Below are 13,225 nucleotides of genomic sequence, written 5' to 3'. Positions count from 1 at the left end.
TAGATGCAATAAAGCAATCGTCCTGATCTTCCTCCTCCAGTGAATCAGTATCAGCAATGGGAAACCTCGACAGAAAATCTGCCCTGCCATTCTTATTTCCAGGCAGATACACCACCTCCAAATCAAGCTTAGTAGACAACCTGGCGATTATTGGTATGTGTTCCTTAATCTTCTCACCAGAAAGTATAGAGACCAATGTACTATAGTCCGTGTCCAGTTAAAAATGTTTTTCTCAGATGTAGGGATGGAATTTCCTGATGGCCCACCAACAAGCTAGCAATTCTTTCTCAATGACTGAAAAATGAGTCTCTGCTCCCCTCAATAGCCTAGAGGCATAACCTAGCGTGTTTTTGCACCTTCACTGTCTTGAGTGAGAATAGCTCCTAATCGAAATCCACTGGCATCAACAGTGATCATACATTTTTGGGTCAAAAGACTTGAGAATCCTAGAACCGATCCACTGAGACTTGATCCACTCGAAAACCTCCTAACAACTAGTGTCCCACTGAAATGTAACACTTTTTTTAACATATAGGTGAGTGGTTTAATTCGGGATGTATAATCTGGTACAAAACATGAATAAAATTCAGAAAGACCAATGATTTCAAACTACCCTTGTTGTTAGGTGCAGGGGCATCCTCAGAAGCCTTAACTAAACTTGATCTTAGTTCATCACCATGTTGTGACACCACATGCCCTAAGTACTCAACTTTGTCCTTTAGGAATAGACATTTCTCACTTTTCAAAACAACCCCCTTCTCATGCATAATCTTCAACACTTTGATAAGTGAACTGTCATGACTTTCCTTAGTTTCGCCAAATATCAAAATGTCGTCTGGAAAAATGGCGACCCCCTTGACATATTTCAAAATGTGACTTATGGTTCTCTGAAACACTGCTGCCACTGACGCCAACCCAAATGGCATTCTACAATACTGGTATGAACCGACTGGTGACACAAATGCCGTGAGATGATGAGAAGATGGGTCCAGCAGCACCTGATGGTACGCAGAAGTGAGATCAAACTTTGTGAGCCATTTTGACCCGTTTGTCATCGTCAGCAGTTCTGTGATTTTAGGCAGAGGATGTAAATCTACCCAGATGTTTTTATTTAAGCTTCGTAAGTCTACACAAATTAGTAGATCACCATTTTTTTCCTCGCTACAACCAAGGGTGAAAGCCACAGGGATGACTTGATAGGTTCTATAATGCTCTTAGCACACAGTTCATTGAGTTCTTGCTCTAAACGTTCCCTTACACTAAAAGGCACACTCCTAAGCTTGTGCTTTATGGGAATAGCACTGTCTTTCACCTTTATTTCATGGACAAAACCATTGATCTTTCCCAACCCCTCACTGAAAACTCTGGGGAAACTGTTGGATAATACTTTCGGTGTAATCAGTAGAGTCAACAACGCAAACTAGCGCCTTAGTACCGGGCCTTAGAATCATTTTGAGGAGCCCTTGGTGAACTACCCCAAGATCGACAATCCCTTGATGGCAACGTAGACTTTACCAAAAATGTTAATTCCCTTAAATTCCAGAATGTCTACGAAAAAATCCAACTAAATCTATCTTTTGCCCCTCATAACAGACAGGAGCTCTGTAAGGTGGTCCCAAAGCTCGACCACCCCACGTATCTTCGAACAATTCTTGGGTGATCATGGTAATCCTTGCTCCTGAGTCTACTAGTAAACTCAACTGCTTGTCTCCAACACCAGTCTTAACATAAGAATGCATCACCCACCATGACTGGCTCTTAACTCAAAACCAGCACCATATCCCTCAAATCATCCTGAATAATCTGCATTTTTTCTTGGTCTTCATGAGAGAAGTCCTTAACATTTGTAACATTAGATGTACTGACTTGACTTCTACTCACTTGTACACTGCCTCCACCATGCTTTCCACTCTCACACACTTTAACTAAATGCCCATGCTTACCACAAACTCTACACATTAAATGTTTTCTGTGCAAAAGTTAATACCCTTCATGTGAGCCACATTTCCACATCTGAAACAAATGGTACTTTGCTTGAAAAAAGGTATGTTGTCAGGACGTAACACCCCATTAGATTTAAGTTCCTTTGACCTAACTGCGCCAATAGTCTCTTCACTCTTGTTCTCCAACTCTTTCACAGAAACCGTAGACAATTCAATGCTTTAAGCCATGCGGATAGTTTCCTCCAATGACAAATTCCCCACAGACAATAATTTTTGTTGAATTGTCTTGTCTGAATTCTTACATATATACTGATCTCTGACCAACTGTTCTGTAAACTTTTCTAATTGACAATCTGCGCTCAACCGCCTGAGTGCAGAAACAAAAGTGTTGACATCCTCCCCAGGCAACTGCCCTCTTTTGAAAAGTTTGTGATGAAGAACAACCAGACTAGGCTGAACATCAAAACGTAGTTCCGGTTTTTTTACAGTTTCAACATATTCATCAATGTCTTCCTCTCCTTGATTTCACACCTATGGTGGCAAATGCTTAAAGATTGATCTACCCTCGAAGCCCAATGAATGCAGGAGAATATTTTTTTTTCTTTGAGGACGGTACCTTGACGCCCCTATTGCTCCTAAGCAGGTCACAAATGCATCGTGCAACTTCTTCCAAGGAATTAGCGGACTGCCTGGTTCCTCTAAAAAAAGATGGTGGTGCTGTTACTGACTGCATGACAAGAAATTAACCAGATAAAATATGTTTTCCTCGGGTTATACCCCCAGCTCCTCCAATCCAGTTTCTCAGACTTTAACTCAGTGTCTGATCACAAAAGTATGAATAAATAAAAATAATTTGCAATGCTTGTGTATGTCGTTCAAAACTTGTTATAGTGAATATATACCAAAACTACAGTAAAACAAGGGTGTGCGCGTCACCGTTATTTAAATAAGCATAAAAGCAACATTTGTGGCTTGTATCTAAATATATCAATTAGAATTACCAAGTGAAGAGATATTGTATAAGAGGCATTTTAACATGGAACACACTGGTAGGATACAAATTAGAAGGCATAAGGGATCGTATTCTGACTATGACACACTTTCCTTGTTTGCGCCATGGCATACTTTTCAAAAGATGCATTCTTTGCAAATATGGAACGTGCACTGAATTAGAATGAATGCGCTGCTAACTCATTCAAGTGAAATGGTGAGCTGTTGTTGAAAAGCTGCTCCTAGTTTCACTGTGCAGGCGGTAACTCGCCTGCACTATTAAGGGGGATTATAGCTTTCCTTTGCAGGCAGATGCAGTGAGTGACTGAACCCGCCTGTAAGGGGATGTCTGAAAGGTCTATTGGACCCCATTTCTCCCCACCAGAGGGATGCCTTTAGGAGACGCACTGAAAGTGCACCACCTTTTTGTGGCACACTTTCAGCGCGCCTCTTAAAGGCATGTTTGCCTCTGCACCCATGTCAGTTCTATGGCGTGGGTGCAGAGGCAAAGAGATTCCCTAATTTGCATGGGACCAAGCCCCCATGCAAATGGGGGAATGTCCACTCATAATAGCGCTGGTACAACATGTGCGCCAGCACTATCTGTATTACAGAAGAGGATACACAACTGTCTGCGGCCCCTTCTGTAATTCCATTGTGCCCCGGGGACACTCAAAGTGGGTTCACACACCTGTTACGCCCCCACGGCACAATGTCTAATACAGGCCCCGGTGGGCGCCATAATTGAGTAAAAGGTTGTCATATTGGCATCATTTTTGAGTGGTAGAGCATTTGAGGTTCAAGGCACTTTTGGGACATCACAGCAGTTGGTGCCTTTTCAGAATACCCTTCAATTTATTTTTTCCCAAAGCGCAAATAATTTCTCACACTAAGCCTGCATCTTTGGCACTGTGAGACATTGCTTTGTAGTGAGTCAGCAAGTGAGTCCACTCCCTGTTCTGGCTGAACATGAGGATGTCTCCCTGTATGGTTTACAATTTCCCAATCCTTCGTTTTTAGGTCGTGCTGCTCTGTGAGGTATGCTGTAATCTAGACTGTGGCTTGAAGCACCTCTTATCTTTTCCATTCAATCCTGTTCGTGCCCTTCATGAATGCCTGCTTTTGTTTGGTCAGTGTGCTTAATTAGTCCTGCCTTTTGGTGTTTCGGACCATCCCAGCAGAATGCCCCTGCTACATATGGTCTTACACTTTTTTCCATTTATATTGCTTCGTGCGCACTAGTTTTTCTTGTGGGTCTGCCTGGGGTTTTTTTTCACACACGTTTGTGCATTTTCCTTCCTAATACAATTTTGTTTGAATTGCACAAAATTGGCTTATTTATTTACTTCTGGACGCTACGCAGCTTTTATTTTATCAGCACGGTGCCAGATTCACAGACACTGTGCTTCAGATTATTGTCTTCTTCCCTCACCAGCGCTGCGGGGGAGGGGCATGGCTGCATCCTTTACAATCCTCCTAATACTGGAAAATAAAATTAATGAAATGGCAGCTCCACCAGTCACCGTTGAACACACTGCTCTCTTAGCTGACAACACCTTTGCTCCCCACTGAAGGTGCCACAGTCACTGCTCTCCACTGAGTGTTCAGCAATGCATTAGTGTGACTGTGCTACATGTTCATTTGATTTATTATTTACACTGATTAAGCTCTGTCTCTCATGGCTGTAAAACACTTTAGTGGTCTTTTAAAATCTGGGACTGTCACGGGATCGGGTTCCATCTCCCTTCATATCTACACATCAGATAATCACATTACTTTCACTGTTTACTCATGGCACTGACAACGCCTTTGAGTAACTTTACACTCCGCTTCAGGAAGTCATCCCTCCTTTATGCTCATGGCAATTATCTTCGTTTATAATGGCTAGCACAATGGTGGTCATCATCATTGCCAGCGCAGATGCTGAGAATCAACAACCGCCAATATCATCACAGTGATCAAGTCTTTTTGAGTCTCTTGCCACGTAGGGCGTTCCATTACCTTTGGTTTCTTTTTGTATGTTTGCGGGAAGCACCATTTATCCTCGCTCACACATAGGTTGATGCTATCACCACACCATTACTTTCATTGTTACTGAATGCATACGGCTGATCAACCTCATTCTTTTTGGTAATCCACAAGATGATTGACATTGTATATGGTGTTAGTGTTTCTTGCTTTGCCATCTGGCTTTTCCCTTTTCACTTAACAAGCCCCATGAGTCATTAACCTGCACCTTGACATTTTTACTTACTTTTTTATCACAGTCCGGAAATCTCATTAACACACTTGAGTTGCACTCACTTGGAAAGACACCATGAGTTATTATGGAACATGCAATTTAGTTTACAATGGCCAATTATACCAGTGTCTATTCATTATTCACAGATGGAAGTGTACTAACTCATCCCAAGTATCACTGGAGTATGGAGTCCATTATCATTTACTTTTTTTATTCACATTGACTTTCAGGATGCTTCAACCCCTGAAGAAGGGCATTGCCGAAAATGCATCAGGATTAATAATATTGGGATTACCAGTTTATTTGCACATAACATTTACGCAGCATATATTGTAGTCTATATTTGGAAATACCATTCAAATGAAGTAAAATGTTATGACAACATGTTTGATTCAAGCATAGTCTAATTTTGATTGAACCTGTTATAAGTTTGATCATTGTCCCAGATTTGAGACTATCCATAGTGCACTAAGGGAACGCCTTGTCCAGCCCAGGAGGGAGCAACCGGTGCACTCCACTCTGCCACTGCACTCTCCCCAGCACAATGCCACTCTACCCCACTCCACTCTATGTCACTCTTCTCTGCAACACTGCTCTCTCCGCCACTGAACTCTATGCCACTCTACTCTGCATAACTCTACTCTACGGCACTGTACTGTACGCCAATTCACTCTAAGCCACTTTAATTTTCTCTGCACCACTGCACTGTACGCTACTATACTTTACGCCACTGTATTCTATGCCACTCTACACCATTGCACTCTGTCACTTTACTCTGCACCACTCTATGCCACTGCACTCTACACCAATGCACTCTACGCTACTCTACTCTATGCCAGAACCTCAACCTGTGTTGGCTTCATTCATTGAGTAAAGCTCCTGTATTCATTATTTCATTCTATCCAAGCAGCGAAGCCTGAGTGCAGCAGCTGCTATTTCCCGTTAAAGCACTCTCTTCAACTTTTTCTCTAAGTCCCCTCTACCACATGGACACCGCAGCTACTCTCCCACCAAGGCCTCTCTCCCCGGTTAGAGCAAGCCTGCCCCTTGCACTCCACTGGAAAGAGCTGTCCAACACCGCCACAAGTAAGGAGCGAGGGCCAGGGGCGGCTGCTAGCAAAGGCGATGCTGGAGATAATGGTTTTCCATATTTCCCACATAAGCGATAGTGTGGTGCATGGCTAATTACTTATAAGGTCCCAAAGGCGAGACCTATTGGTTATGCCAATGTTGGTTTTTCTACATATTCCTCAGGTTGTTAAACCAAAAATGCCTTGCTTTAAATTTCCTCAGAACTTACACTCTTTAAATATCTGAAATAGTTACAGAATCAAAAGCATAAATTAGTTTGATAAAAAAAAAAAGAGGTACTACTACATGTAGGTTCCTTGAAATTAACATTTAATACCTGACATGCCTTGAATGAGTGAGTGAGTGTGGGTTCTCACTAGGTGGACTAGTCGGGTCATAGATTGTCAGGGTGCTAACAAAGGGGCCTGTTTCCATGTACATCAAACATTGCCCGTTAATGGAGACAACAAAAAGTTACACAGTTTGTCGATCACTTCGCCTGCAAATAATTACAAAGCAGCGTAAAAACGCATTTCTGTTTAAAATAAGAGCACATCTGCATCTCTTACCCTGTGATGTAACCCATCCATGCCCAGCTAGAACTCTCTCCTCTTCATCAATCCTGTCCGTGTGCCATGGCGTCCAAGCACGGGAAAGTGGAGAAATGAAAGGTGTGATTGAAGCGGACAGAAGGAAAACTCCCGGCCCTGAAGAGAGACGTAAAGACAATCACACTGTTTGCTGTTATCCCACGGCCTTAAACCGTTTAGTGCGTCATCCGACTGGGCAACACAGCAGACGCAACAGATTAAACCAATACCAGGCAGACAGGCTCCGTTACAGCTAAAGCGTAAAAATACGTCGTTTACGAAACATGCGCCCAAATACCAGCGTTCTGCCTTTCACTGGCGTGAAAGCAACAAAGCACGAGAATGTCAAAATATCTGATTTTTTGCCTATAATACAACAATATGTTATACCGCTTCTCAAATGTGCGTGTTTACAACACTTTTGTTTCAGGAAAAAGAATAGGAAATCTGCTATTGACGTAAGAAAATGCATCGATGCTTTATAACATAAAAATCGGTTGACGAAAAAATATTGTTGAGTCAAACTCTTTAAAAACACTAGTATTCAACAGTTATGATTATTTACCCACGCAAAATTCCTTTCTAACGCACTACTCATTGCCTCAAACTTAATAAATTGTTAGATAACATCCAAAATGGAACTATAAATTATATTACTCATAAAATCATATGATCACAATAATTACAACTTTGGCCAGCAATGATGCAGCTTTGTACATGAATCTACATGAAGACGATGGTTTGCAGTTCCCCGGACAGCCAGCAGAGGGCCTCATTACGATTACATCGAGATAAATACTTGCACAGCCACTGATAGCCAATAGATTATCCGTACAGGCATTACAGAGGGAGCAAAAGCTGCAGCTCTACCAACAGCTCATATAGATTTCATGTAGTCAAAACACTTCAGGGACATTGACACCCAACAGACATATTTACTGGCACTAAATAGATATAAACGTTTGCTGTTTCAAAGACCGTTAATAGGCTTCCAAATGAGAGCCCGGGCATATTAAAATCTCACATTCAATGATTAATAACATAACATAATAAGCTGAAATAAGTGCATGACAATCCAGTAATTTTCACACACATTTCCCCTTAATAAAAAATCACATTAAAAATTCAAGTCAAAACTAAATAAAATAAAAAAGTACTAAGGGGCTCATTACGATAGCGGTGAATCTGCCACCGGCAGCCTGCCGGTGGCGGGTTCACCGCTAATGTGCAGCCATTCTCCACCTGCCAAATTAGGATGGTGGCGGTTTGCTGGCGGATGGGAAGTCCGTCTGCCACAGGTCTAACACAGGCAATCGTTACGATTGTCTGTCGGACCTGGAAAGCATACCTACAATGGTGGCGGTGCCTAGCAAGCACTGTTCGTCATATTAGGATGCTTCATCGCCACTACCCTTGAAGGGCAGTTCACCTGCCACTCAAAGGCTGGCAGAGATTGACTTTGGGAGCCCGTTGCGGGCCCCCTTCAGCAGGGGCACTTTCCTTCTGCACTTGGGGGCACCCACTACATATCCCTGCACCATGTGCGCCTGCCACATAGTGCAGGGAAATGCAAAACATTTATTTTTACCATTGCGGGAGGTGCTGCAGCCTGCAGCACCTGCCGCAATGGTAAACATGCCCAATGCGACCGCCACCGTGGTGCTCACATTTTAATTCCATGGGCGGGACCGCCGCCATATAGGCAGTCACTCCCAATTCCAGTGACGATGGAGGAAGGACTTATTCCATCTGCCATCGTAATAAGCCCCTAAGTAAGAACAATTACAACAGAACAAGACAAAAAGCAAAAATACGAAATGTACAATGAAGTAACAGCCATAGAAAACCCTCTGACAGTATATACTTTCAAACATATAAGCAGATAATAATGGTCTAAAATAAACTTTCAATTCCACATGGATTTGCATTACATAGTCTTTCATGCGGGTCAGAATTTTGTGACATGGCACACACCTTCTCATACCAGAAAACATTGTGAAACAAACCCCGTTTCCCACCTAAGGATGTAGTAGCACATTCTGTTTCTACCCCAGCATTCATTGTATTAGACCCTACTAAAGTCCTTTGTGACGTAACAGCCCTGCTCACCTCTCCTGGCCCTGGAACATCCCAAAATACATTAACATCGTCCCACTTGGTAAAAATGGACTTGTCCTGCTCCGTAATCCTATCACTGCACATAGACACTCTTGAAATGACACACAGCAGCGCCTTCAGCTCTGGCAGCGTTCAACTTGAATAGGATTAGACCAACGAGCTGAACCTTTTCCAGAGTCAGACACATGTTTCAATCGTATCCATTCATCTTCCTTCACACAGCCATTGCTACTTTTTTCTCCTCTCTTCAAGTCCATAGCAGCCTTCGTTCTTGGTTTGCGCGTGTTTACCGCATTCTGTTTGTGAGAAGAGTAGTTAGTCAGGCTTTTTTCCAATTAATACCACCCTTGATCTCTAACTGAATCGCCTCCTTTATAACTCTATTAAACTTGTCCGCTTGGCCATTGACCTCAGGATGGAAGACTGTTATATTTCTGTGAACTATTCCACATTTAGACAAAAAGTCTTCAGTGTCCTTGCTTATGAATTGTGAACCACTGTCTGATACAATAACTTTGAGTAAACACTCCCTAGAAAACAATCCATCCAAAAACTCAACAATGGATTCTGAAGAAACTCTGCCAACCAATTTTACCTCCAGCCACTTGGAATATTAATCTACAACTAACATACCTTACGTTTCCTGTCTGGGTAAAAACACAGAATAGACCTGAAATATCAATATCTATTTTTTTCCAAGGTTCTTCAGGTAGTTCAACGGGAACCAATTCAGTTACCAAATTGTAGCAGACTTGTCACTCGAAACGGGCATTCATAACATATGTCGATGAATGCATGTGCTAATCCACACTTACATGATAACCAAAGCTTCCACTTTCACTAATACCCTACCACTGTCATAGCATGGATTGCATGAAACAAAAGGCTGCAATTAATCTGACAGTCAACGGATATCATTAAAACGATTACATGGAGGTGAAAGGTTATTGTTCTAATGCCCTCACAAATATTTAATGGAAAAAATAATACAGTATCACTCACAGACATGCTTCCTGAGATTGGACAGTAATATGCCTTACTAGTGCTGCTATTTTCTCCTAGTGCCCAGAGCCCACAGTGCATAGACAGATACAATGCTCAACTGAGTTAGATTGATGTGGAAAGGTGCATGTTCCCTTCGGCTCATGTACGCAGCTCAGGGAAGTTTGCTTCTAGTTGCTGAACATCATATTCCTCAAATTGAACTCATTTTGTGTATGAGCAAAAAATACAATTTAAGTGTTGTTAGAGTTATCATAAAAAACCTAAAATGAGCTGTTTTCCAGGTATAATAAACTGCAAAAATTAAAACGCCATGCTTTGCCATGCATTGCTCTCGACCTCACAAATGACATCACTGATGACATCTCGAATAACTTCATTGATGCAATAACTGGTGATCTCATATATGATAACAATGACATAATTGACGATACTACTGTATGAATAAGTTTATTGTGTGATGCAGAGTGTGGGCGTGGTAAACAAGCACTAGAAATGATTTAAGACCACACTTCTCGGATCTATAAGACTGAAAATAACCTGATAATGTACAGTTAACACAGTCAATAAAATGTGAAATCTTAAAGTGTGATATTTCAGTGGTCTTTAGCATCTGGCTACAGACTACTTTTGCTGTCTGTTGACAATTTAATAAGATCCAGCTGTATACATGGGACAGTTGACCCAAAGGTCCTAATTTCCACTGGCCTAATTAATTTTACTAGGACTGGTAACAGCAGTTACTGATTATACCAGAATTAAGAGGTCTGCAGTGTTTCCATAGATCTATTTATTTTCACTCACTGATTTTAGCCTCTGAGAGCATGTGAAATATGTGGGAAAATGAGGAATACCAGGGGAAATCAGACCATGAGTTACTGAGGAAACCGGACCCAGGATTACCTCATCAAGGGCCTCATGTAGGAAGCCAAATACCGGTCGGTAACGGCCGATTTTCGGTAATAATACCGTTACCGACCGGTATTTTGGCCATTGGCATGTAGGGGGAATTCGGAATTTACCGAATCGGTAAAATTACCGATTCGGTAATAATACCGAATCGGTAATGTTACCGAATCGGTAACTTTTCCGATTCGGTAATTTTACCGATTCGGTAAATTCCGAAAGCAAAATCGAGATGTAGGGGGAGTGTGTGTGTGTGTTTATGAGTCGGTATTTACCACCAACTTATAGTTGGTGGTAAATAATGAATGTATGTGTAAATGCATTTTTACGCGCGTAGCTGTGTGCAATGTGGCATACATACATGCCCTTAGGGCATGTATGTGTGCCACATGTGCACACATGGCCGAAACAGGGGTGCAACAGGGTGTCAATGTGACACCCTGCCACCCTTGTATGTGTTCCCCCCATTACCGAATCGGTATTTACCGATTCGGTAATGAGGCATACCTTCCCATCAATGGGAAGGTATGCCTCATTACCGAATCGGTAAATACCGATTCGGTAATCACCGACTAGTAACGAATCGGTAAAAATTACCGACTCATTACCTACATACGAGTTACCACTTCTTAAATACCGAGTCGGTACGGCTCGGTATTTAAGAAGTGGTAACTGGTACGCTACCTACATGAGGCCCCAAGTGTTTAGCAAGCCCTGTGGTCAATCCTGCACAGGCTGCTGTGCACAAAGCTTGTCTACCAAAATGTTTACTATTTTAAAATTAGGGAGCTTGACATTCCATTTTAACTGTAATAACATTGGAAGCATTGCTTCGCGCTGATTCAGAGAGAAAGTCTTTTCCCGATCCACTGTGTGGATCGTTGTCATTTCCCCAGCATAACCGTAAAGAACCTACTGAAAGTGCAAGGTCTCTTTCAGCATTGTACATTCTTGATATATTAGTAACTTGAGATACTTTAATTGGATTCTTATCACGTTTTCTTGTTTTGAAGAGTATAAGAGTTACTATTTTTATACCTAATTGTGGAATCATTTTTGTGGTGTTTTCACTGTGTTACTGTGTCCACGTATGCACAACTGCTTTATACATCACATCTTATGTTAAGCCTGACTGCTCTGTGCCAAACTACCAGAGGGTGAGCAAGGCTTATTCAAGTGTGAGACTGACTTACCCTCACTAGAATTTCAGTCCCTACTTAGACAGGGTGCATACCTCTGCCAACTAGGAATGAGTATGACTACAGCATTTCAAATGCCAAGATACCAGGTAAGTTGCACACCAACGCTTGCAAGAATGACACATCAAATGGACCTTATATCAACACTTTAAATATGTAAGCTATAAAAAGAAAAAACTATTGACTCTGTTGAGAGGGTCTACTATCACAGTACCTGACAAAAAAGCTGACAGAACAAAGGTCTATCTGAAGTGCAGAATCTCTCCCACAGGAATCTCTGGAATTCAAAAATAGAACACAGTAGCTCAATATTTCCTGAATGCGCGACCAATGTTTGGAACTTATTTCCTCCTTCTCTCTGAACCACCACTTTGCACTTGACGTCCAAAAAAGACTTGAAGCAAGCTTCTGTTTTATAAGATACTTCTTATTTGGATCTCTCTACTGCCCATTAAATGTGGCTTGTCTGCACAACCCAACTAATATTTAATCTTACTTCTATTGTTCTACATCATCTTGCCTCTCACTTTGTTTCTCAAATGTTTCCATTCAACTTGGGCACATCCTCTAATCCTGTGGTACTCTTAGTACGGCCCACGGTCCGCCAGCGGCCCGGCAGGCCTTCCTTGGCGGTCTGCGGACCTTGCAGGTAATGTACCCATGGCCCCCCAGAGAGAGAGAGAGAGTGGAGAGAGAAAGAGTGAGAGTGGAGAGAGAGAGTGTGGAGAGAGACAGACAGTGGAGAGAGAGTGGAGAGAGACAGCCAGTGGAGAGAGCAGAGAGAGAGACTGACTGACAGAGAGAGACTGACTGACAGAGAGAGACTGCCTGAGAGAGACTGACTGACTGACAGAGAGACTGACTAACAAAGAGACTGACCGATACAGAGAGACTGACTGAGAGAGACTGACTGAGAGAGACTGACGGACAGAGAGACTGACAGAGAGAGACTGACAGAAAGAGAGTGGAGAGAGACTGACTGACTGCGAGACAGAGATACTGACTGACTGAGAGACTGACTGACATATAGAGAGAGAGACTGACTGAGAGAGAGAGAGACTGACTGACTAAGAGAGAGAGAGAGACTGACTGACAGAGAAAGACTGACAGAGAGAGTGACTGACTGAGAGAGAGAGAGGCTCACTGACATAGAGAGAAAGAAAC

At 42.3% G+C, this 13,225-nt stretch overlaps 1 protein-coding gene across 1 annotated transcript in view; it reads right to left on the bottom strand.

Annotated features, from left to right (window-relative positions):
• The window catches only part of LACTBL1 (lactamase beta like 1), a 402,757-nt gene that overhangs the window by 352,790 nt on the left and 36,742 nt on the right, over window positions 1-13,225 (bottom strand). Inside the window, exon 2 of the mRNA XM_085614876.1 lies at window positions 6,816-6,953. Coding sequence (XP_085471002.1) covers window positions 6,816-6,836 — 21 coding nt within the window. The 5' untranslated portion in view covers window positions 6,837-6,953. The remainder of the gene's footprint in view (window positions 1-6,815; window positions 6,954-13,225) is intronic.

Source organism: Triturus cristatus, chromosome 1_2 (genome assembly GCF_964204655.1).
Source record: "Triturus cristatus chromosome 1_2, aTriCri1.1, whole genome shotgun sequence".
In the NCBI taxonomy this organism is placed as follows: Eukaryota; Metazoa; Chordata; class Amphibia; order Caudata; family Salamandridae; genus Triturus; species Triturus cristatus.
This window is presented reverse-complemented; position numbering and strand designations above follow the sequence as displayed.